Source organism: Acromyrmex echinatior, chromosome 3 (genome assembly GCF_024713525.1).
Source record: "Acromyrmex echinatior isolate Ae372 chromosome 3, ASM2471352v2, whole genome shotgun sequence".
NCBI classification, from domain to species: Eukaryota; Metazoa; Arthropoda; class Insecta; order Hymenoptera; family Formicidae; genus Acromyrmex; species Acromyrmex echinatior.
In genome coordinates this window covers 22,952,601-22,976,522 of record NC_141854.1, presented here as the reverse complement: position 1 = coordinate 22,976,522, position 23,922 = coordinate 22,952,601, and the positions used below count along the sequence as shown (strand labels likewise).

Below are 23,922 nucleotides of genomic sequence, written 5' to 3'. Positions count from 1 at the left end.
GCTTGGCGGCGACACGCGCTGTAAACGCTTTCTCGACCGAGAATTCACGAAGATTTGAGTCCGGCATTTTGCCAGAAATGAATAAAACGCGCAATGAATAAAATGTCTCAAATAAAAAAAAATGTATTAGAATCAAAATCAGAGTTGTCATTTATTAGACTCTAACAGGGTTGAGTAAGTTAATGTATTTTTTATAACTGAATAAAGTTAAAGTTAATGGCTTTACAAAATTAATAAAGTTAAGTTAAAAGTTGAAGGAATAAAAAATTAACTTAACGTTTTAAGTCAATATTGAATTAATTTAAGTTAAGAAAAAAGTTAACTTTGAAAAAAATTATTTTTTAGATCAAAATGTCCTGATTTTTCTTAAAATGAGATTAAATAACTACAATATAGATTATTAAGTAAATTAAATTTTTAATTTTTTTATTCACATGTGATACAATAAGCATAGACTATGGCTGCATTGAACGCTGATGTGCTTAAAGCGCATGAGCGTTAATGCTTCGGCACACCAGCGCGATTTGCGACTTGCAGATAGTCAGATAGGTTTTCAGGTTTTTACTTTTTAATAAGTCTTAAGCTACAAGAAATTATAATCGAATGCGAGAACAATATTTGACTGTAATTGATCAATTTCTTATGACTTAAGGTTTAAAACACCTATTGTAGATTCGAATTAAGGCTTATGGCATAAGGCATAACCAATCAATTAGAAGACTGTATTAGCATCTTACTTAAGATGGTCTTAAAATATGAACAGATTACGAATATACACCCTCAGTCTTATTATATTTTATTTTTTTTCTAAGATATTTAAAAGAGATGAAAAAATTTTTTAACTTAAAAAAAATTAACGTTTAAAAGTAACTTAGTTAAGTTAAAATTTAATGCATTTAAAATTAACTAAGTTAAGTTAAAAGTTATTAACTTTTTTTTTCACTTTTAACTACTACCCAATCCTGGACTAACTACATTCCTTAAAATGTAAAAACATTATTACAAAAAAAAACAATACGGTTGTTATATTACAATATAATTATAACATATATTACAATGTAATTATAACATAAGATGCAAAAAACAAAAATGAAGAAATAAAAAATAAAAATAGACATCTACTTTAGATAAAAATATACTTGATACTTAACACAACATCGTCCAAACTTTGTAATATTTATTTTCCGGATAAAGAAAGCGCGTCTAAATCTCGAGTAAATATAAAACTCAATGCAATGCGCCAATTAACATTTTGCGACGTAAAAATTCAAGATAATAAATCGCCCTTTCGCTACAACTCTACCGTGCCGGCAGCTGTATTGCTGTAAATCGTTGCATTGTTACAGTACCGTAAATTGTGCGCAAGCCGACCTGTCGATTTATATCATTAATTGTCGAACAAACTGAACATTACTGGTACACAGTTTCATGATATCAAAGCATGTATATCTCGCGGTTTGCAAATTAATAATAGCTTTGACAAGGCAAAACTAATTATTCCTTGAATTATCCCATCTCTATACAGCATCCCCGTACTTGAAAATAAAAAGAATAAAAAAAAATAGCTCATTTATCGCGTTCATCGATGTGACTCGTTTAATCTCTTTCCTGTTCAGCTAACCGCGCCTGGGAAGAAGCTCAAATACGCGTATAATTACCATTTGCATACAAATCGCTCCTGCCATGAGATTAGGACAATCGCTGCCATTAAGCGATCAAAAATAGTGTATAATGTATCCGTAAATATATAGATTTGCGACAGCTTTGCGGCGATCCCGTTTCTTAATTGCTACTTGAGCCTTTATCGTACTTTAATGATAGGGAAGACGTAAATAGTAGTGATGAACTAACGACAATGCTCGTGGTATTCTTTTTCTGTACGTGCGGTACATAAACTCAATGTGAGTTTCGCGTTTTAGGTTTACGTCAGACCAATGCAATCTTCTGCGAATAATACGACGATAATTCTTACAGATATCATTTAAAAATTCTAATTCATAATTTTTACCATATATGAGTAGGAAGAGAAGAATGACGAATAGTCATTCTAACTAGTTATACAAATAAATTGATCCAATGATCGATTTTATAATAAATAAATTCACATTATTTTTGTAATCAATAAAAAAGAAAAATACAAGGTGCGTCCCAAAATTTTCCGAACTTTTGAAATAAAACAACAACGGTTTACTTTTTTTTTCAAATTCAAATTGTTTATTCAAAGTAGTCCCTGTCGGACTCAATACAACGTTTGGCACGATCTAAAAGCATTTCAAATGAATGTTTTATGTCGTTCAAAGGCACGTCCTTCAGAATAGTGGTACAAGCCCTTTGGATGTCTTCTACGTCCACATACCGCTTTCCTTTCATGGACAAATGCATTTTGCCGAATAGGTAGAAGTCACAAGGTGCCATATCAGGCGAATACGGGGAATGGTTGATTGTTAAAATGTGATTTTTAGTCAAAAAATCAGTGACAAGTGTCGAACGGTGAGATGGCGCATTATCGTGTAACAAGCGCCAACTTCCTCCTTCGCGATATTCTGGCCGAATACGACGAATGCGGTGCACCAAACGCTTCAAAACGCTTACATAGAATACAGCATTAACTGTTTGGCCTGCTGGAACGAATTCTTTGTGCACAATACCCTTGGAATCATAAAAACTTCGATGGAATTTTCGTTAATTGTCGATTTTGGGCGACCTGTATGTGCGTCGTCATTTATGTCCTCACGACCGTTCTTGAATCGCGTATACCACTCATAAACACTGGCACGGGCTACACAATTATCACCATAAACTTGTTTCATCAAATTATGGGTTTCGGTAAATGTTTTACCAAGTTTAAAACAAAACTTAATATTGGCTCTTTGTCCGAAGTTCATTCTCGTACCGATGTATACAACATACTGACACTTGAGACGCCATAACTTCGTTTCCACTGAACCAAATGTCATGAAATTTTTACTGGAAATCAGCTAGGGATGTACCTTTCAAACGCGCAATCGAACACACGGATGGCGCCACCCGACCTATCCCTATTGAAAAAGTTCGGAAAATTTTGGGACGCACCTTGTAGTTGCTTTTTTGGTTACATCATACATTTTACACTGTACAATTTACATTGAAAATCTAATCTTAAATTGATTTGAAAAAAAAAACACATGACTTTTTAATTTAACTAACAACAAGTTATAATATCGCGATAAATAGTCACATTAATATTTCATCGTTTTTATTCGTAAGGATTAATATTTCTTTCATGTTTAATATTCTCATTTATATCACAAAGTGATAATCGCTTAATAGATAAGAAAAAGAATGAACTCTGACCGATATATAGTGAACCAATAAATCACAGTTAATAAATCAAGAAATATATATATTCACCTATAATGAAACAGGCCAGTACAACATTACAATAATCCGGTTTTTTTTTCAGATGAATATATTTCCTTATTTCTCGTTCTACTTACGTCAATTCCCTATTTGCAAATCACTGTTGTAATATCGATTCCTGTTTTAATTTGTCGATTACTGAGAAAAAGATGATTGAATATATACGTGTTTTACAATTTTTTTGTGTTATTCTAGTTATATATTCACATATACTTAGAGTAAAGCGAGAAAACTGTCAAAACACGTGCAAAAAATGATATATATCAAAATAAATAAATGTTTCTTTTATAATACTAACGCAACGATTGTTACACAACGATTTATTTAATAAGAACAACAGCGGAACTTCAACCTTTGGTGAACGTCATAAAAGATGCTTACAGAGTAACGACGAAAGTGTGGGAATTTATGCGCGACGCATGAGAAATACGTATGCGTACACTTATGTGCGTACGTATATCTGTCACTTATGGTTGTGTAATTCATACGTAAATTCGCTACAATACCCAATCGTCATACAGTGACACAACGTGCTCTTATGCTCAAAAGAGATATATACGAGTCTCTAAAGGCTATAAAAATAGAATATGTGAGACGAGACCGTTTATTGCGGCTCCAGATGGAATATCTGAAAAGTAATGGAACACTTCACATAAAAATTCGATAATAAAACTAAAAATAAAGCTAAAGAAGTAATTTGAAACTTCTACTACGTCTATGTAAAAGGCTACGAGGCTTTCCTAGATTAAAATACTTTAAATTACTTTTAGATTTATTTCCGAGATTTTATTACAGATTTTTATTACAGATAATAAAATTGATTTAGCAAATCGAGGAAATTAGAGAAAGGACAAATCTCATATTGCGTGTTTTGTTCGTGTGATCATCATTAAGATTACTTACATATAAAATTACCGTTAAGATACTTAAATACTCAGATTTGATTTGGCCAACATGCTCACTTAATTTCATATTTAATAGTTTAGTTTAATTTTGTGTTTATAAGGGTACAGTTACGTTTTACATCGCGACCTAAAAATTTTAGAACGGTTAGGGCAGCGTGTAATTCGGGATTACATCAGAATAACGTGCACGAGAATCGAGGAATGCGTATTCTAGACGCGTTACACGCCAATATACGTCAACCGCAGCCGACTTGTTGCGAAGTTTTAACCGGTATGAGAAACCGCAAGGGGTATATCGGAACACGACGATCTCGGTACGCGGAAGAGAATTCCCGAAATCTTTCTCGCCGGTTCGATTATCAGGACGTATAATGGAACGTGATTTGCGGTCGAAGGCCGAGATGGAGCGCATCATATTGGTTATCCTTGTAACAAAGTTCAGAGACGAATAAGGCTATTCTATCATCGGCCTTCCTTTGGAACGGCAAGCAAATTTCTATGAGTATTGCTCGGTCGATTCGAACGATCCTTCGATGAGACTCATTATGGAAGAATATTTACAAACAAAACTAGAGAAACCCTTACGTCAATATATTTCTTCTTAACATCCCGAGCACGATCACTATATTTCTTCTTAACATTTATTTCTAATACATATGAACAGTAGTTCTTACAATCTAACGTCTAACTTCTTACACTTTCTAGCTTTAAATTTGCAATAAGAAATAATATTCTTATATAAAATGTTCAGCATGTGAAAAGAGAAAATTGGCAAAAATTTTCGTTCAATAATAATTTCATATTTTTTTTATTTTAGAATAAAATATTTTTTTCTTTTAGAATTATATGGATACGCTAAATTAAGCTGATAAAAATTTAACTGAAGATCCGTTCAAAATCAGATTCAGAGCATGCCGTGCATCAGCACGTGCTGCTGACGAGAAACAAAAATATAATTACTCGCCCATATAATTAAGCGCATTTTCCCGACCAATCTTCTTGCTGCGCCATTGGATAAATTGCACAGCTTTTGATCAGCTGTCCATACTGTCTATTGATTTGCGATCGACACGGTGAAGTCGTCAAACAGCACCGGCCGTTCATCACATAATTCGCGCGAGTCACGTTACCCGCTCATTCTCGTTTACTCACACACGACTAATCTGTATCTCCCATCTGAGCAAGCTCCTTTAGCGGTAATCTGCGGCGTGCGGTTTGCGAGTCCCTTCGTTTTATTGAGTCATATTCTCTCGTACTCGATAAGCCGGACATTCCTTCGCGTCACGTCGTCGAATCGAGTAGGATTAACGATAATATTAAAACACTATACACTGTAATATTTTATTTCGATAATAAAACGATGTGCATTGATTAATAATTTATGTTATGTCAATCAGCAAAATGTTAATAATCTTTTCAACCAGTAGATTTTTGTAAAGTTTATTTTTTACTAAAGCAATATGTTTTGATTACTCCAAGTATATTACGATTTTATTTGTAGGTGTCTGATATCTCATGCTATCAGACTACTTTCTTTCAAATCAAAGATTATTTTCTTAATATAGGATAAAATTGATAAAAATTGATTAAAAAATCAATTATTATTAATATTTCGCGTTGAATTGATGGCTCTCTGAATAAATGCGTAAAAAGAATGTCTCAAAGAAATACAGTACAATTGAAATGAAAACATGAAACGCAATAATTCGCATTTGCTTTAATTATAAATGTATTATTTCAATAACAAAACAATTATTTTTGTTTATTATATAAACAAAAAATAAATCGGGACTCTTGAGATTTAAATACTAGAATAAAATGAGAGTAATTAAGAATCAATACTATAAACAAAAATTCTACTAATAATACAGTTCAATTGATATAATTACATAGTTAGCTGTTTCGACTCATTTTTTAGTCATCCTCAGTAATATATTTAATTGAATATTCGTCGTTCTTAAAATGTGTTTTCTGTCGAGGCGTGAGTGAGTAACTAACTCAATTCGAAATAAATTATCTAAACTAGTTAAATGACTGAACAGCAATTATAAAACGATAAAAAACAAATTACGTTTGTTAATATAATTACGGCAATGACAAGCAAAATATTAATGATCCTTTAATCTTATAAAGTTCATTCTATATTAGAATAACATATGTAGTACCATTTTATTATTCAAAGTAGTTTGGTATATTATAAAGCGCTCTATAATTAAACTTTTTGTTCATAACGATGTCAATCGAATATTCATTTTTTTTTTCTTTTAAGTTTACAAGAAATCACTTTCTTAATATACGAAAATTATGAAATTAATTCGAAAAACTGTCCAAATAAATGCGCCGAGAAAATCTCTCAAAGGAGGAAAACACAATGCGATAAAATGCAAGACATATATTCGCATTTGCGATCATAATCGTGAACGCTTTGCAACGCGCACATATCGGTAAAGTAACGCCGACAGATACGCTAATTTACTTAAAGAGATTAGAAGAAGGAAAGATATGATATGGGGGGAGATATGCAAATCTGCGCGGAAGAGTTGCCCATGGCAGACTAAAGCGTACCCGAAACGACCTGTTGCATCTCGTGCAGAGGTTGAGGGGCGAGGGGGTGGAAATTTGCACCACGTCCAACGATGTCGATAAGATCGCCGATAGTTAACTTACTGTCGGTTTTGCGCGCCTAATACGAGAGTTCCGTAGAAAATGCGACAGCGAGAATACACGTGGTATCCATGGTAGATAAATATTGCACGAAACTATAATAGTATATCCATTCGACGTTCCACATCGTGGGATACTTGTGAAAGGTCTTTTCTTTACCCAGTTGATAGTTTCTTTTCTAATTTTGTTGGTTTTTTTTTTATTTTATCGAATTCGAGTTGATAAAGTGATCGAGATATTAGGAATAAGGAACTTCAAGAGAGATCTTTTCTTAAAAGAAATGTTCTTAATTATTTTAAATACAGTATCTTCATTGTATCTCAACTCAAGCTGCACAAATTAAAGAAAAAAAAAAACATGTTTTTCCGCCTTTGAGTTTAGGTAAGTCTAATTCAAAATAAAGATCAAATTTTAACAAAATCCAATTTTTCCAATAGCTAACAATCAGAAGTTTTCAATCACGCGAATCTTGTCATCTACGATAATAGTTAACAAAAACATATAAATATCATTATAAAATATGTAAATATTATTTAGATAAAAAATAAAAATGTTATTTTTTTTTTACCATTCCGTGTTATATCCATTCTTATTGAATACATTGAGCGAGAGTATAATAGGATTACGTAAAATCAGTGCGAGTGGCACTATTATACATGCAACATTGTGTAATGTTAAACAACGTAAAACGTCGGCAGTTTCAAACTACTTACATACTTTTCATAGCTACGTTAGCAGTATCTCGTTTCACTTAATGCATATGTTCTACGCATTGATTCTCTCTCTCTCTCTCTCTCTCTCTCTTTCGCTCACTCTCTCACTCTCTCTCGTCATGACCGCAGTAAAAACTTTACTACACAAAGCATTACGACAAGTCTGACATAAACACGTGGGATCAATGGCGCGGTCTATTAAAATAACGATGGTTGCGACCGCATGAACTATAATTTATGTCACATAAAATAGAACAACGACGTATATGCAAAGTGCAGTCCAAATTTTATATATATATATATATAAAACAGCAGTCCAACATTCGAAATCTCAAACTGTTGTTGAAAAACAATTATACGGCGTAGTTATCTCTTTCGTGACTTAAATGGATAATGTTTCAAACGCATTGTGAAAACGTAAATGATAATTATAAATATAAGGAGATGTACTGTACGTGTAGAAAATGAACACTGCGGCTTTAACATATAATTTATTTATGTCATCATTTTTATGATGATAAAATAAGAATTATAAGACATATATTTTTATTCCAGCAGACATGTGCGGCAAGAGTAGATTTATTTACAGTCGTAAATAACTTATTTACAATTTGATACTTATTTACAGTCGTAAAGCCATAACGAGGTAAGCATTATGTCTGTCAAAGAACTATCATTCTCTAGAGAAGTTTTGTTACTCTCAAGAATTTACTGTTATACGATATGTATGTACACTGTTCAGTGTGCATTACGTATATTTCATTTTGACCCAGTAAATATATGTACATGATCATAAAGATCTCCAGATAAATTAAATTATCTAATTAATTTTACATCATTTACAAATGGGTTTCCATAAACTGCTCTGCCCGCAAAACGACTGATAGTAACAATCTGTATGGCTGAAGGCAACAAGCATCGTGTACTTTCACATATACCTATACGATGATTAAATTTTATGAGGTTCATAGTTTTTTCAACCATGTCGCGCAACCTAAGCGTAATCATTAAAACAAAAAAAAAAGAGAATATGTATTCCGAATATGATTTCTGCGGCGATCTAGGTGGTTGCCCAGGGCAAGATCCTTGCACGAGCAACAACAATCTTGTACGCAGCCATTACGTCGAAATTAGAAGGCTGTCAATCATGTACGACGGTCTCGCTAAGATCTCTTATTCCCCGCATCCGAAATTTGACCGGTACTTAGAACATCATTAAACGTCTATTAATATGTGAGAATTTCCGCAAATATGCAGAACCGTTGCTAATACGGTTCGTTTACATGTTCGTGGTGTCTCGTGCGAAGAATTCGCGCGTGTAAGGATTCTCGCGTGCGGAATCCTCGTTTCTTTCCGAAACCCAAATTAAGCGACAACTTGGAATCTCGCACGTTCCCTATGTGAGCTAAAAGTGCAGCATAATTTATTAATTTTGATCGACTTCAGATCGTTTTCATGTAAATTGAATTTCGAGCAACGTAAATATAAATTTAGCTAAAAGAAATACTAACTCTCGTTATTTCTTACTTAAAAAAGATAATTTCTATTTTATCTTAGAATCTTAAGAGATGGCAAAAAGATTTAATTGCTATAGCAACAGGATTTCGCCTGTTTCTTCAAATAAATCAATTCAATAATCTTCGCGTATAAGAAATATATCTGTTTTCTGAGTTACGGAGAGGAAAAAAAGAAAGAGTGAGTAGGATTGCGAAATTAGAAAATTCGTTAGCTCGCAAATGGCTTTGTCCATTTGTAGATCCACGTTTCCGATCTCGTGGGTGATACACGCGGCGTGTAGCTGCGGGTAGCTTTGCTTGGTTTATCGATAATAGCGCTCAGCGGGTCTACTTCCAGCTTACATGAAAGACTACTTGCACATATATGTATAGCTACCTAATTACCTTCCATCACTAAGAGAGAAGTTGCGAGGAATGCGCTGCACAAGGGTGGAAAGTGGGAGGCTCGAAAGGGAAGAAGGGCGCGTTGAAGAGAATGCGCGTTTCATTAACTGTAATTAGTTAATTTCGCTTTGACTGTAGCATCCAAAGATTTGTTCCAACGAATCTGCTTATAATTTCTTAATAAATTTTTTAATAGATCCCGTGTTTTAGCATTTATATCTTTTTTAGCATTTTATCTTTTACAAAAATTAAATTATCTGATTGTATAGAGAGCTCATCGAATATTCGACCAAGGAATCATCGCTTTATCGATCTTTTAATAGTGTATATTTTTTTGAAAGATTATATCGTAAATTTAAAATTTCAATTTTGAAAAGATTCAATAATTAATTATATTAAGTCAGTCTTTATTAAATCAGTCATAGTCAAGTTGGGAAGAAATTCATATTATTATTTCTATTAAGACTAATAAATTTCTACAAAGCAAGTGTTAAAAAATAGTTGTTCATCAAAATATATTTTATAGATCACCGATAGTTATAAGAGCTGTAAATCTGAGGATGTTTTATCAAATGGGATTCTAATGAATTTCTCTATTTGTGAATTTTGCAAGATAAGTTAAGTAAGACTTGAACAATTTGGAATTCGATGGACAGCGTTTCACAATCAAATAAAATTCCACGATTATTTCATCGACTATTATACGCGTAATGAGTTTACATAATCATACACATACGATATACATATGTACATTTTCTTTTCAGGAGAAGCCATTCACCTTGCCAGGGACTTCGGCTACGTTTGCGAAACCGAATTCCCTGCGAAGCAAGTCGCCGAATACCTTAGTCGGCAGCATTGCGAACCACAAGACTCCTACAGGAGAAAAGAACTTCTTCATGCCACCAAGTAAGCATAAGCACTAGAGTTCTTCGACTAAAACTTTAGACAACGTCCGGCATTTTTACATTAATATATGTACACTATAATGCGCTTTTTTAAAACATTCAAATGTTTAAGACGTTTAATTTAGTATTTACGCAGTTTACTGATTAAAAAAATTGTGAATTTAATTGGTTATACACGATATATACATTGTTCGCCAAAAGTCCCAGATTACCTAAATAATTTCTGAATGGTTCGAGATATAGGATTGAAATTTACAGGGAAGTAACCCCCCTCCCTCCGGAAAGTTAAGGTAGATGTTTTTGAGGTTCAATGATAGATTTTACGATCCCATTGTATCCCTGTAAATTTCAATCCTATAATATATTATTATTGCTATAATAATTAAATGTTAATAATAGATTTGATATCAGATTTGACAAAGAGTTTTTCCTTGCACTGTTATGGCAAGGAGCCATATAATTAACTTTTTTACGATTTCGTTGTTCCTAGACAAATCACCAAAGAGCTGATGGATCTTCTGAACCAGGACAGATCGCCGCTCTGCAATACGCGGCCACAACACATCCTCGATCCCAGTATACAGAGACATCTCACACATTTTTCTCTCATATCACACGGATTCGGAAGTCCTGCGATTGTGGCCGCTTTAACGGCTATACAGGTAATAAGACGATGAGAAAAGAAGATTCTCATTTAAAACTACAGCTAAAGATTTCCCATCCAACAATACGACTCTACTGAAATCTGTTATGTTTCCCGTTGCAGAAGTTCCTAAGCGAGTCTTTGAATCATCTAGAGAAGATGTATCCCGGGAACGGTAGCGGTGTGACGAGCAGTCAACAGTCGAATCTCGACTCCAACAAAAGCAAGGAAGGCGCGCTGATGAACGACATGAAGAAGTGACGCACAGAAGACCCGCCTACCTCGAACGTGGTCACGTCTATTAGGCATTCCTGGCCGTACAATTGAGTTTCCGTGCGTCCATCGCTCTTGCGGAAAGCTCGCAATGGACCACGCGTACACACGCGTTCACGTCGCACACGCTGATGGCACTCGCGTGTGACGTGCCGCGTGCCCACCGTACGCCGAGGTTGGCTGGTCGTAAGCTTCCGTAGGCAATTCGACACGCAGACTGCGTAATACGTGCGAAAATGTGCAATCAGGGATAGTCGATGAATTATAGGAAACAGAGGAGAGAAAAATTCTTATTTCGTAATAGAGCCCCGGGAAGCCGAAATCCGAGGAGCTCAACTCTTTGTCGCTGGTCGCCTTTCGTATAGATTCTATTCGTTTTATACGTTGTCTTGAAAATGTCTAAGAGATCTCTCTACCTACAAAAATTTTTCTTTCTTCGACTTTCAGTTATGCAACTAAATTATTATTGAGACGATCTTGCAAAAAAATTGGAAAAGATAATTTTTGTAAACAGTAAACATATTCAGGATGTCCCATTTTAACTTTCACATCGAAATATCTTGAGAAGTGTAAAAGAAAAATATTTCAGACAAAAGATAATTATTTTTACGTAATACGTAAAATAATTATTTTTATTATTTAAAATATGTCAAAGTAGAATAAAATATTTCATAAACTATTGAGTTTTTATTAGTTTTTATTATTTTAATATTTTTATAGAATAATGAAGGAATCAGATTAGACAAAAAATCGTATTATACTATTTAAAAAGTGATGATGACCTTCCTATAATCTTGAACAATTTTTTCGAAAATTGATTTTATCATTATTTGGCCTCCTTTAGATCATACAATTTTTATCTAAAATATTTTTCAGTATTTTTTTATATCTTTTGAAGATATTTTGATGCGAAAGTTAAAATGGAACACCTTGTTTTAAACATGTACCATAAAATAAAAAGAATCAAATTTATACATTTTATAAATATTCAATTTATGAATATTTTTGAACATTCTCAAGAAAATAATATACACATTCTTTAAAGTGTATTTAATGTATTTTATAATTGATTCTCGATTTTTTCTTTTAGGAATGTTATGTATTGAAATTTTAATATATTAATGACTTATAAGAAATCTTTTTATAGTAAAAATACAAAAAATTGCGTTAATAAGCAAAAAACGTGAATAACGCGGAAAATAGATACCTGAGAATATCTTGGATATTTGTGCTATAATATATGCACAATATATTAAGGCTGGATGTTTGTAGGCATACTTTTATATTTAGATTTTCTCTAAAAAAAAGTTTATTTAGTTTAGGTACAGTGTACCTAGCCATAATCATACGTGAGAAAAGCATTAAAAAGACAAATAGTCTTTATAAATAAGACCTTTCGAGGTTTCAAAATAATTAAAGGTATGTAGTTACGATTTTTGCAAAGATTTATATAATCCGCCCTCTATTTCACCGATTCACCGCAAACATGACAAATCAAGCTTCTTAAATAATCGCGGTTTGGTAATGCATAGCGTAAATTACATTCAAGTTACTGTTTCACGCACTTTTAAATATGCGACAGATGAAGTTTTCTGTATTGGGAAGAAAAACTAAAAATTTGTTACATAAACAGATAAACGATAAGGTTATCATTTTCTACTTTAGTCCTTCATCTTTTTTATTGCATGAATTTAATTTGATTAAATATTAAAGAATTAAATATTAGAATATTAGAATTAAATACTACAATAATGTGAAAATAGAAAATTCTTTGTTTTCATTATTCGATTAGTAAATTCAAAAACTATATCCAATACACAGAAACTGTAATATGACAAGTGATGGATGTGATAAAAATGGGCGACAGATATAAAAATATAGATCATATTTGATTCTCTCGGTTATTCTTTGTTTTTATTGAACATTTTACGCAAAAAAAATTGTGATTTGTGAAGAGACCGGCTGAAGATAACTTCGTGAAATATTTATGATAGTCGGAAAATTCAAGAAACTTAGTGCAATCATTAATATTAATTCAACAAATTATTAGTATTACAATTATTTCCTGCAACTTGTAATCCAATCATCTACAATTTATTATTATTAGTAAGCAATCCGCATGGAAGATAAAATCTGCAGATCGTTTTAAATTACAAAGAAAAATGCTCATTAATTAGAGAATATGAAAGCACAAAAATCGAGATTACTTTTTCGATTTTTTTACTGTACATTTTCAATTAGTTTACGATTTATGAAATAATTAGATATAATATACTTTCTTATTAAAAAAACCGTGCTTCCAACAATGAGACTTACCTGGACCAGCAATTCTTTGTGTGTAATCAGAAGCAGTCGTGTATCAAAGTGCAACTTAGTCCTCGGTAACCGATGTATCAGTTTAATCACTTCTACTGACATTACTCATAATGGGATGCCGTGCGATTAGCCACAAATAAGGATAGTTTGCCTTTCATAGGTGCACACTCACGTGATAGTCAGGAACGACGTTAAGTCCAGAGAATCGCCAAGATTGAAGTCCTTCTGACGAGATTATCCTTGTGTCTAAACGTTTCATCAAAAAATAGTGTCATTAAATCAGTATATCATTTATAAATTTCTCTTTACAATATTTTTATGCTATTTTTTAACCTCAGGAATTCATTATTTATCGATAGGAAAAAAATTTATTATTATTAAAAATAAGAACATTCGATTGCGCTTATTCTCCTTCGAAGAGACTGCACTCAAGGTTATTCTTCAGGGCCATTATCGTGCCAATGCGAAACTTGCCATTTGAAAAACGTGCCAATTATCAATATCAAGCTATTAACATAAGCGACTGGCGACTAAGGAAACCATACGCAGAGGAAACGCGGTAACAGCGCACGAAAACAAGCGCTTCCTCGAGCATACGGATGACGAAACGGAAGTCTCCTCAGGAGCGACGCAAATATGCTCGTCGGCCGCATCTCGGACTCGCCAGTCACGAGAAATTGTATGAAGTACAATACCAGGTGAACCTGAGACATATCTAACTTTGTAATTAAATCTTAGGCGTATATATAAATATATATATATATATATATAAATGTAAGATTAAAAATAAAGCGGGAAAGAGAAGATGAAAACAGAAAGGAGGAGGGAGAAGCGACCTTGACACCGGGGCGCTTCGTATTGTAGCGGATTATGTACAGAATATTTGAATCTTTCTTGTGATATAATCGTACACATTACTAAGGTGTAAACCGATAAAAAAATACACTATACATTCCATGTTTTTTCATAGAAGTGAAGGCTATTAGCGAGGTGATCGTACAGCGTGACCGGCTCGTTGCCGTAGGATTGAACCATGCTACGAAGACGCTCGCGTCTTCTCATGGTGTTAGAGGCGGCTCTTGGACTGGCAAAGCTTTTAGATAAAAAAAACTCACACTGCTGTGTTGCCAAGATCCAATGTGACATTCTTTATATCAAGAACGAGACTCTCGAGAAAATCTCACTTCTTTACATGCGCATTCTTACCATTTACACGAGATCATGGATACCTTACGCAGATTTCTCGTATAAGCGAATTTTCCTCGAGCACTCATATGGACTTCCTATATGTAATTCCTTCTTGTATAGCTTACAGTGGAGTCGCCTCTGCACTATAAAGCGTAAGACAATTTTGTAAATGTTAAAACGCATTCCAATATTTAAATCTGGCGCTCCGATATATTCCGTACTTCCTACATAATTTCACATTTATACGCCATATTTTGCAAATAACGCAATTCTTCATTAATAATATAGCACGTTATTAATTCAGAAGACATCTGTTGTGAGTGATCAGCAGCATGACCTTTATCACGCCTTTTTACCTTAACAATTTGATCACACGACAGGAAAAAATTTTGTGTTAGTGAATATAAATTAAAGATCGCTCTGCTGATCCTCGTCTGATGTATCGAAACATCAATGCACGTTAGAAACAATTTGGTATTGTGACATTGTTCTAAATAAAATGAGGCATAAGTAACACGATAAGTAACACGATAAGTAATGAGAGAGAGAGAGAGAGAGAGAGATGTAATTATTATGCAAAGAGTGCGGCGAAAATCAGCAGCATGCGTTTCAACAGGTACAAGATGCGTGGACGCTTCAACGCGACCCTCGGTTGCACTTTAAGCGAACGAATATAACGGACAAGGCATCTTTTACGGCTTCCGGTTCATATGCAGAGGAGTATTAGTTAGGAAAAAGTTAGGGAAAAGAAAAACTCGGCACCTTATTTTCACTCACAACTACTTAGATGCGACTTGTTAGAAGCTAAGGAATCCCGTAAATTAATACTTATTTATAACCCTTAGGACGGCTGTAGAAATACGTTTTTCTACCAGAATTTCTGTGCCAACTGCAAAGAACGTTGTAGATGATTTTTGTTTCAAGTTGAAGCATCATTCTAATCTTGTAAGATACTCAGATATATCTTTATTAAATATATTTGAATTTCGTAGTATATTATATTCTGATATTGATTATACAGTTCATTTTTGTATATTGGTGTGTGATAAATAAATAAGAATATTGTTTCTAAGCAATCCCTCGTGATGAAATAACTACCTGTTATATAACATCTATCTGTTATTATGATGGCATAAGATCATCAGTTTTATAATTTTTGGCTGCTATAGAATTACCATGAATTCTTTATCCTAAAATTTCGTAATTTTTCCTGGATTTCCAAATAAAATTTCATGATTTTCCCTAATGCTTTTATAATAATAATATTTTTGAAATTTTTATTTTCGTCTCGATTTAGAAATCGTCAAATATTTTGTTGAGAGAAAGCAATTTAACATAGCAATGTAAATTACATTGTTACTATTAATATTCTTAACATTGCTTACATTTACTTATTGAGTTAATAGTATTCCAAAACTGCATAGATGTAATGCATATTAAATCTTCTTTAAAGTCGAGAATTTTATTTTCCAAAAATTTTGCAAAATTCTCTGAATTTTTCTTGACATTTTTTCCTGATTTTCAGTTTTGTGGAACTTCTATGATATAATATAATTATATTAAAAAGCTATATTAAAAAGAATAAGTTTTGTGACAGATTAAAGTACAAAAAAAATGTGGAATATATGTAAAATAATGATATCTTCTTACAATTAAATCTTTTCTAATTTCATCTTTTTTTTCAATAAACATTAATTATAGCACATCATAGCAAGTGTTGTGCAAGGTACTTTATTTTTTGTACCTAGGTACAAGTACAGATATTCTGAAAAAATGTACCAAAGTACTAGATATAAAATAATAGTCGCCATTTTAATTATACTTACGTTTCTTTGATCATAAAAAAACCATATCTTTATTAGCTAATATTTCTATAAATACACATACATTCATAAAAATAATTCGGATATGTATAAGTATTTCTCTTAATAGTCCATTTTCACAACAAACAATGCGAATCATTATGCTATTTTTTTCTAAATAAATTGATATTATCTATTTTTAACTAATTTCAAAAAACTATGTATTGCTTATTTATATAAACAGAATAAAAGAAATATTAAAGTCAGACTTTTATATCTGACTTTTATATTTATAGGAATTGTAAGTAAAATATAAATATATACTCACATGTTATACTTATATACTCGTGGCACTTCGAAGTCCATCATGATAAAAGTTATTTCCACACGATCTTCGTGATCAAAGATCTTCATCTTTTACCCACCTACGTGAAATACATGAATAATAATGTTAGAATAAAATAGAAATTGAATTAGAAATGATTTTTTAATGACATTTCTATAAAATAATGTTTTAAAACTCCCTTTTGTCAAATATTTATTAACTTTATTTCGCGTACTATACATATATATTCGTAAAAAATTTAGTTATTTGGTAAAAAATATCTTTCGTGTACATATTTTATTAATTTAATTTATACATTTAATCGAAATTATATTTTGCATCTTTTATAAATTTTTCTCAACTGATACATTATTATATTAAAAGCATTTAAAGCGAACATTTATAAAAATATCTTGATAATTATTTATAAAAAAATATGATTTTAAAAATTTACAATATTCATTGGGAGTAAAATTATACACACGCACAAATATTTTTATTAAGAATTATTAGACTCTTAGCTTCATCATTGGTTGGGAAATTTATTTTGGTATCTCTCAAAACAAATGTTTGATATTATTATTTCATATTTATTTCAATTTTTGAAGATTACATGTTACATATTATTTTAATGGTAGGTTTATGAATTACAGTCTACATACTTTTAAATATTCATATAGTGGAAATTAATGGGTTTATATATAACATATAGTTTAGCATAATTTTGCATTGTTCTACATATTAGATGATACAGATTAATATTTTTTTGTAAGTCTATATATTATGCATTTTATAAATTTAATGAATAGAGGCTGTGCAAGAGTAACGTCATGTTATAATAAAAACCAAATTTATCTGTATATCAGTTTATGATTTTAACATTAATTTGCATTGTATATATCAAATTTGCATTATATATATTCAAATTTGTTTTATATAATTTAAATTTGTTTATATCATTTAAATTTGTTTACAATGCAATATTTTCATATTTAAAATATCTTAGTACATCCAAACATCAAACTTGTTCGAACAATTAGAATATTAAAATGTTTATACATAATTTGATGGGAAGTCATGTCAAGATTAAACATTAGATTTTAATGTCTCGTTTAACTTATTTTCGAATTATGAAAGACATTAAGTACAAAAAAAAATAATCAGATTTATCGTTAAGCCTCTAATTCAAACTAACTTATATATGTAATATTAAGTATGATTATAAAATTCAAAATTCATCTTTCACTTTATGCAGTATTAATTACTTATTCAAAGTTTTTTACTTTGAATATTTTATTTTAAATTATCCCATAAATCTTCTTGGTCCTTTACTTCGTGTCAATAATTAAATCCATCTGCAGTTGAAAAATTTTAGGAAAAGGACTGAAGGAATGAAATTAATGTTTTGCAAAAAAATTAGGTACATTGAATTAAATTATACTCTGAAGTAATGAATATAGAATTTTCAAAGGAATTATTTATATCGTATTCTTAATTGAAAATATTGAATTTTGGCTGATGCGTAAATTCCATATTTAATTATAGATTTAATTATAGGTTAGGTTTATATATTCCTGTTTATCCAGTGGCCGCGAAAAATAATCTGAAAATTATTGAATAAATTATATAAAAAAAAAGATAAAAGAAAATTCAAATATAGTGTTTATAACAGAAAATGATACGATTAGAGCGCGAGAGATAATTTAGTCTTTTATTTTGTTAAAGATCTATTAGCGTGTTATAAGAAAAGAAATTAAACGAGACTAAATCTTCCTTAGAATAGAAAATTTTTGTTAATGTTATCTGTTACGAATTTAATGGAGCAATATTTGCGTATCATTACCATATTAATCTTCGTTCGCCGAATCAATTAAGGACGATTTCTTTCGTTTATCGATTTCTGCATATTGGGCATTATAGGCCGCCGTGCATAAGGAAGATTAGCCGCCAATGGATTAGCAACAATGCTATGAAATAATAATGTCAGGAAAAAACATTTAGAGGAATATGGATAATTAAAATAAAAGAAAATTTAGAATGGTTTATTTTTTTCGTAGGTGTTTACTTGGAAGGTCGTGTATATGGGGTAGTGCGGTAACGCGAGGCTGCGCCTGACGTCGTTGTAGTCTTGTAAGATTTCCAAGCGCGGCTCGACGACTCGTCTGCGAATTACATGGATTGATGCGCTTTAATCATTTAGGCAGAGCACGATAGTAATTCCTTAGTATAACGAGTTATTCAAATTCTCAAAGATAGCTATATGTCATCATGCGACATCAATGCTTATTTGTTATAGTCATGCATATTTGTTATAGTTTACGGCAGGGTTTAAATTTCGTTATTACAGCGAATTTAAGTTACGCTCATGATGTTTTTGAAATTGCAGGATTCATAAATTTGGGAAAATGTGAATGTGAATTATTATATATTATATGCTTTTACGTTAAATATATAGAGTGTTCCGCGAAACTTCTCCCACCACTCATAGGAAAGTAGATAAGATCGAGATGAAGTTCCGTACAGTTTAGCGATATTTGTAATAATAATCGAGATATTAATTTTTGTAATTGTACTAATTGATAGTACGCTGATCTGAAACAGCAAGACATGCGAGCGACGATGCTGGGCGCTGAGCAACGGCGCACTTTCCCTCTCCATCACGTTACCAGCAGTCAATCCTTGATAAACTGGAGCTATACCTCGAACGGCCGGAGCGTTTCTCTCAGCGTTGCTCTCATTAATAAACGGTAATTAGTAAACGCTATGGAACTTTTATGTTCATCTCGATCCCATCTATCTTCCTGTGAGTGGTCGGAAAAGTATCGCGGGATACCCTAGATATATATTATATATAGATATATAAATGCAGTTCTCTCTTATGTGCGCGTAATCCGATTTAAGGGAATGCAAAATTAGGACCAAACACTGGAGTGATCAAATTATCAATTGAAACTGAGAAAAAATTAAGTTTTTTTATTTTAGTATAAAATCCACTGCATCACCTCCTAATTTTGCGTCTACTTTAATCCTTGTAAAAGAATTTTTTATTTCGTTTAATCAATTCGAAGATTTTTATACGATTGTAATAATTTGATCATTCCAGCATCCTCTAATAAAAGATAACGTTTGTGTTAAAAATCATATTAAAATTAATTTCCGTAAAAAATTTTAGTAAAACTTTCTCAAATATTATTAATCTTTATCAAATCATATAAAGATATTATTTAGTCTTAAGATTTATTTGTATAATTATTAGGGATTTAATAAAATAATCGGGCAAAAAATATTTACAATACAATTATTAATTTAAAATAATTTCTTTTATGACATATAGAAAATTAAATTTGTAAATTCATAATAAAAATTATTTTGTATAAATAACAATTTTAATGCATTCCTATAAAATCTTTCAATAGTTCTGTTTTAAGCACATTATAAACTTTATAACATTATAAACTTCATTAATTATATTTTTAAAATATAATTGTAATAATTCCAGAATTTAAAATAATTATAAATGTTAAGAATTTCTCGAGTGTTTATTTGCGTATATTTATATTGCAAAATTTATATAATAAAATTAGTATGTAACAATAAACCCTGCGTAAGCATAATAAAGGATTTACATTATTTAGAAAAGTTAGAAAAATTCACACGTAATAAACAAAAAATTACAATAAGTAATAAATTTATAAAAGAATTAAAACAGATATTAAAATAAATATGTAACACCTCTAATAGGAAAAAATTTTTCACTGTTAACCCTTCGAGTGTCAGGCAAGAAAACGCTTGTCTGCCAAGAATGCTATCAATAACATAAACTCAGAAATACAAAATAAGTCATTTTTCTTGGGGTTTTTTGTGGTGCTGATCAGGAATTTAAGCTCAAAATTTCAAAATTCAAAATGGTCGACTCAATAAGGCAGAATATTCGAAAATTTCGATCTTTTTCGCTATCTATGCATGAACTTTTTTATGTGACAAATTCCTTAAAAAACTTTAGAATCAGTTTTTAAGGTCGCTGATTGTAAACTTGATGTTAAATTTTTTGAAAATTTTTGAAACTTGGAATAATTTTTTAAATTATTATTACCATATTGGATCCGCGATCTTCAATTTTTAAAATCTGATATCAAATTTATAATCAGCGACCTCAAAAACCCTTAATTACAAAATTTTTATGGAATTCGTCAAATAAAAAATGCATAGAAGTCGAAAATTATCAAAATTTTCGAACATACTACCCACCATTTTGAATCAACCATTTTGAATTTTGGAATTTTTTACTTCAAATTAATATTCAGCGGCCTCAAAAACATTAAAGTATGTATTATCAGTTCAATTGCTGCACTGCAAAAGTGATTTATTGGCGTTATGAAATATGCGGATTTTTCCATCATGAAGCACTTTTGGCCAGTTTTATTTTGACGGATTTTTCCGTCATTGACATTCAAGGGGTTAAATCAAAACCACAAGAAATATATTCTCAAAAGTGAATTTTTTAAATATGATCAAGCAAACATATAAATATAATAATTTACCTGCATAGTCAGAAGATTCATAATAATCACGTGAAGAATGTGGTGCAGACTCATCATCATATTCGTAAGTCGTGTATCTTGAAAAAAGATATTTCCATCTATTAAATCTAAACATCTATTACAGAACAAATAATTATGTAATGTAAAAAGAATCATATGTAAAATTGCATTTCATAAAGAAATACATATTTGTCTAAAAAAAGTTCTCTTTATTATAATTCAAATTTATATACTGTTCATATTATGTACGTTCAAATTTTAATGTATATTAGAGAATTTTATTTCTCAAACTTTCCATTATTCTCTCTTATTCTTATTATTGTAAATAAACATTATAATACATACCCAGCATTTGATGTATAACGATCACCATATCGATTATTACCTCCTGATGATCCGTGATAATCAAAATCATGAGAGCCTGCACGATTTGTTGCAGGAGTCTGACTATCATAACTACTAGAACGAAAAGATTTGAAGATTCAATACAATATTTAATTTACATTTTAATGAAGCAATTTTGCTACCTGAGACATTATGTGTTGACATTATGTGTAAAATTTAAACTTACTTGTAACCTTGATCCATAGCAGCCCTCGCACGATCCAAAATGGAGAATACCTTTGATTTAGATGGTGCAGGTCCACGAACATGTGGTCCACGATTTACAGGTGGAGGAAACATAGCTAAACAAAAATAAGTATAATTTATATATATTGTAATATAATTATAATTATAATTATATGTATTGTATGTATACATATATATAAAATTCATGTGTATTTTATATATGCATACATACAATATACATATGCATATCTTATCATTAAATATATTAATTGCAACACATCATATTTGTTAAACACGAGCTCAAAATAAATGTTACATAAATACAAGTAGATTCTTAATCTTATATGTTCAATACTTTTACATATTGTACAATTTTTATAATAAATAACCAACCTCTAGATTGTCTAGGTCCCTGTCTTGCAGTAGGCCTCGGTATATTACCATCAAGATTCGAAGGTCCTCTCATCGAAGGTCTGCGATCGTTTGAGACAGTATCATCAGACATGCCCATCTCCATTTCACGCATTTGTTCTTGACGTATATTGTCATTGTTATCGGGAATTAAATATTTCCGCACTTCGGCGAGCGCGAAAGCAATACGAGCGTAAGCTTCCGCCGGTGGAGCAATAGCTGTAATCTCTACATGCAGATCGTCGGCAAGATGTGCATATTTCAAATTCATGGAAGCACGAAGTTCTTCTTCCTGAGATTAAAGGATCCATGATAAAAATATAAATCAATTTCTTTTTCAAAGAGTAAGTTTTTCTTTGTTACCAACTTTTTGTTTATCTTTCATAGATCCTCTGCCTAACACTGCCATTTTGCACATTGTCTCTTCTTGCAAACGTTTCATAGAATTGCCTTTTGGCCCAAGCAATTTCCCAACAAAATTAAACTAGGACAGAAAATTATATAAATCTAATTCATCTCAAATCTATTTAGATTACTGTAGATGGAGGTACTTACTTTAGGATGTTCACGGATGGGTACTAGTACTTTAACAGATACACGAACATGCTTTTCACGATAGATATCCACATATTTTGATTCTCTCATTGGTCTTCGCAAAGTTTCTGTTTTTTGAATTTCTATAAAACATGTAATTTTTTTATAACAAAGTTACATAATTTATTTATTACATCTTAATTCAACAATATATTTTTACTACAGCTTTGACCATAAGTATAAATCCTCACATATTGATGTAAACGTTCTATATTTAACAAAAATAAAAAAAAAATTTTATTAAAAAATATTTATTCTTATAACAATTTTAATATTTTATTAGTTCCTATTTGATCTCTATTACTATGTTCTACAAGAAAATGTGATAAATTAAAGAGTTCTTTAGACTTATCTTCATGATCAAGGCTAAACTACTTATTTGTTTTTTATTAAATTTATTATCATTATTCTGTTATTTAATCTTTTATCTTGAATCATTCAACAGATATACACAAAATGTCTATAAGAAAAATATGCAGTCTATTATAATTATATTCCCCTTTTGTTAAGGAAGGATTTATTTCTCCTTTTTATATTTTTTTCTTTTTCGAAATTAATGATAATAATAGACTACAAAATAATATCTACCAATATTACTTGTTCCTTTTAATATCAGACATAAAATTAATTAATAAAGATAATAAATACTTCAATAACCAGACAATGCCAAAGAGACTGATGATTTTCGAAGTAATATATTCAATGTAAATTATCCCAAAATATTCAAACGAATACATTGTCTCCAAAACTAAATTCTATTGAATCTTAAAAT

The 23,922-nt window shown here is 31.1% G+C and overlaps 2 protein-coding genes across 17 annotated transcripts in view; one reads left to right on the top strand and one right to left on the bottom strand.

Moving 5' to 3' along the window:
• TfAP-2 (transcription factor AP-2) overlaps positions 1–15,983 on the top strand; it is a 235,370-nt gene extending 219,387 nt beyond the window's left edge. For all 6 annotated transcript variants that reach the window (XM_011051572.2, XM_011051571.2, XM_087404139.1 and 3 more), the window contains 3 exons: positions 10,347–10,488; positions 10,978–11,149; positions 11,254–15,983. In XM_011051572.2, coding sequence (XP_011049874.1) covers positions 10,347–10,488; positions 10,978–11,149; positions 11,254–11,391 — 452 coding nt within the window. In that variant the 3' untranslated portion in view covers positions 11,392–15,983. The remainder of the gene's footprint in view (positions 1–10,346; positions 10,489–10,977; positions 11,150–11,253) is intronic.
• Positions 1–23,922, bottom strand: part of LOC105143320 (KH domain-containing, RNA-binding, signal transduction-associated protein 2) — a 39,952-nt gene that overhangs the window by 14,983 nt on the left and 1,047 nt on the right. For 2 of the 11 annotated variants that reach the window (XM_087404142.1, XM_011051565.2), the window contains 8 exons: positions 23,112–23,233; positions 22,924–23,040; positions 22,539–22,848; positions 22,147–22,261; positions 21,921–22,034; positions 21,576–21,652; positions 19,100–19,196; positions 17,604–19,001 (listed from right to left, as the gene is read on the bottom strand). In XM_087404142.1, coding sequence (XP_087260268.1) covers positions 18,905–19,001; positions 19,100–19,196; positions 21,576–21,652; positions 21,921–22,034; positions 22,147–22,261; positions 22,539–22,848; positions 22,924–23,040; positions 23,112–23,233 — 1,049 coding nt within the window. In that variant the 3' untranslated portion in view covers positions 17,604–18,904. Of the gene's footprint in view, positions 1–13,891; positions 13,966–16,734; positions 17,135–17,603; positions 19,002–19,099; positions 19,197–21,575; positions 21,653–21,920; positions 22,035–22,146; positions 22,262–22,538; positions 22,849–22,923; positions 23,041–23,111; positions 23,234–23,922 lie in introns of those variants that run through there. The other 9 variants (XR_015544442.1, XR_015544443.1, XM_087404144.1 and 6 more) reach the window with 9 other exon arrangements.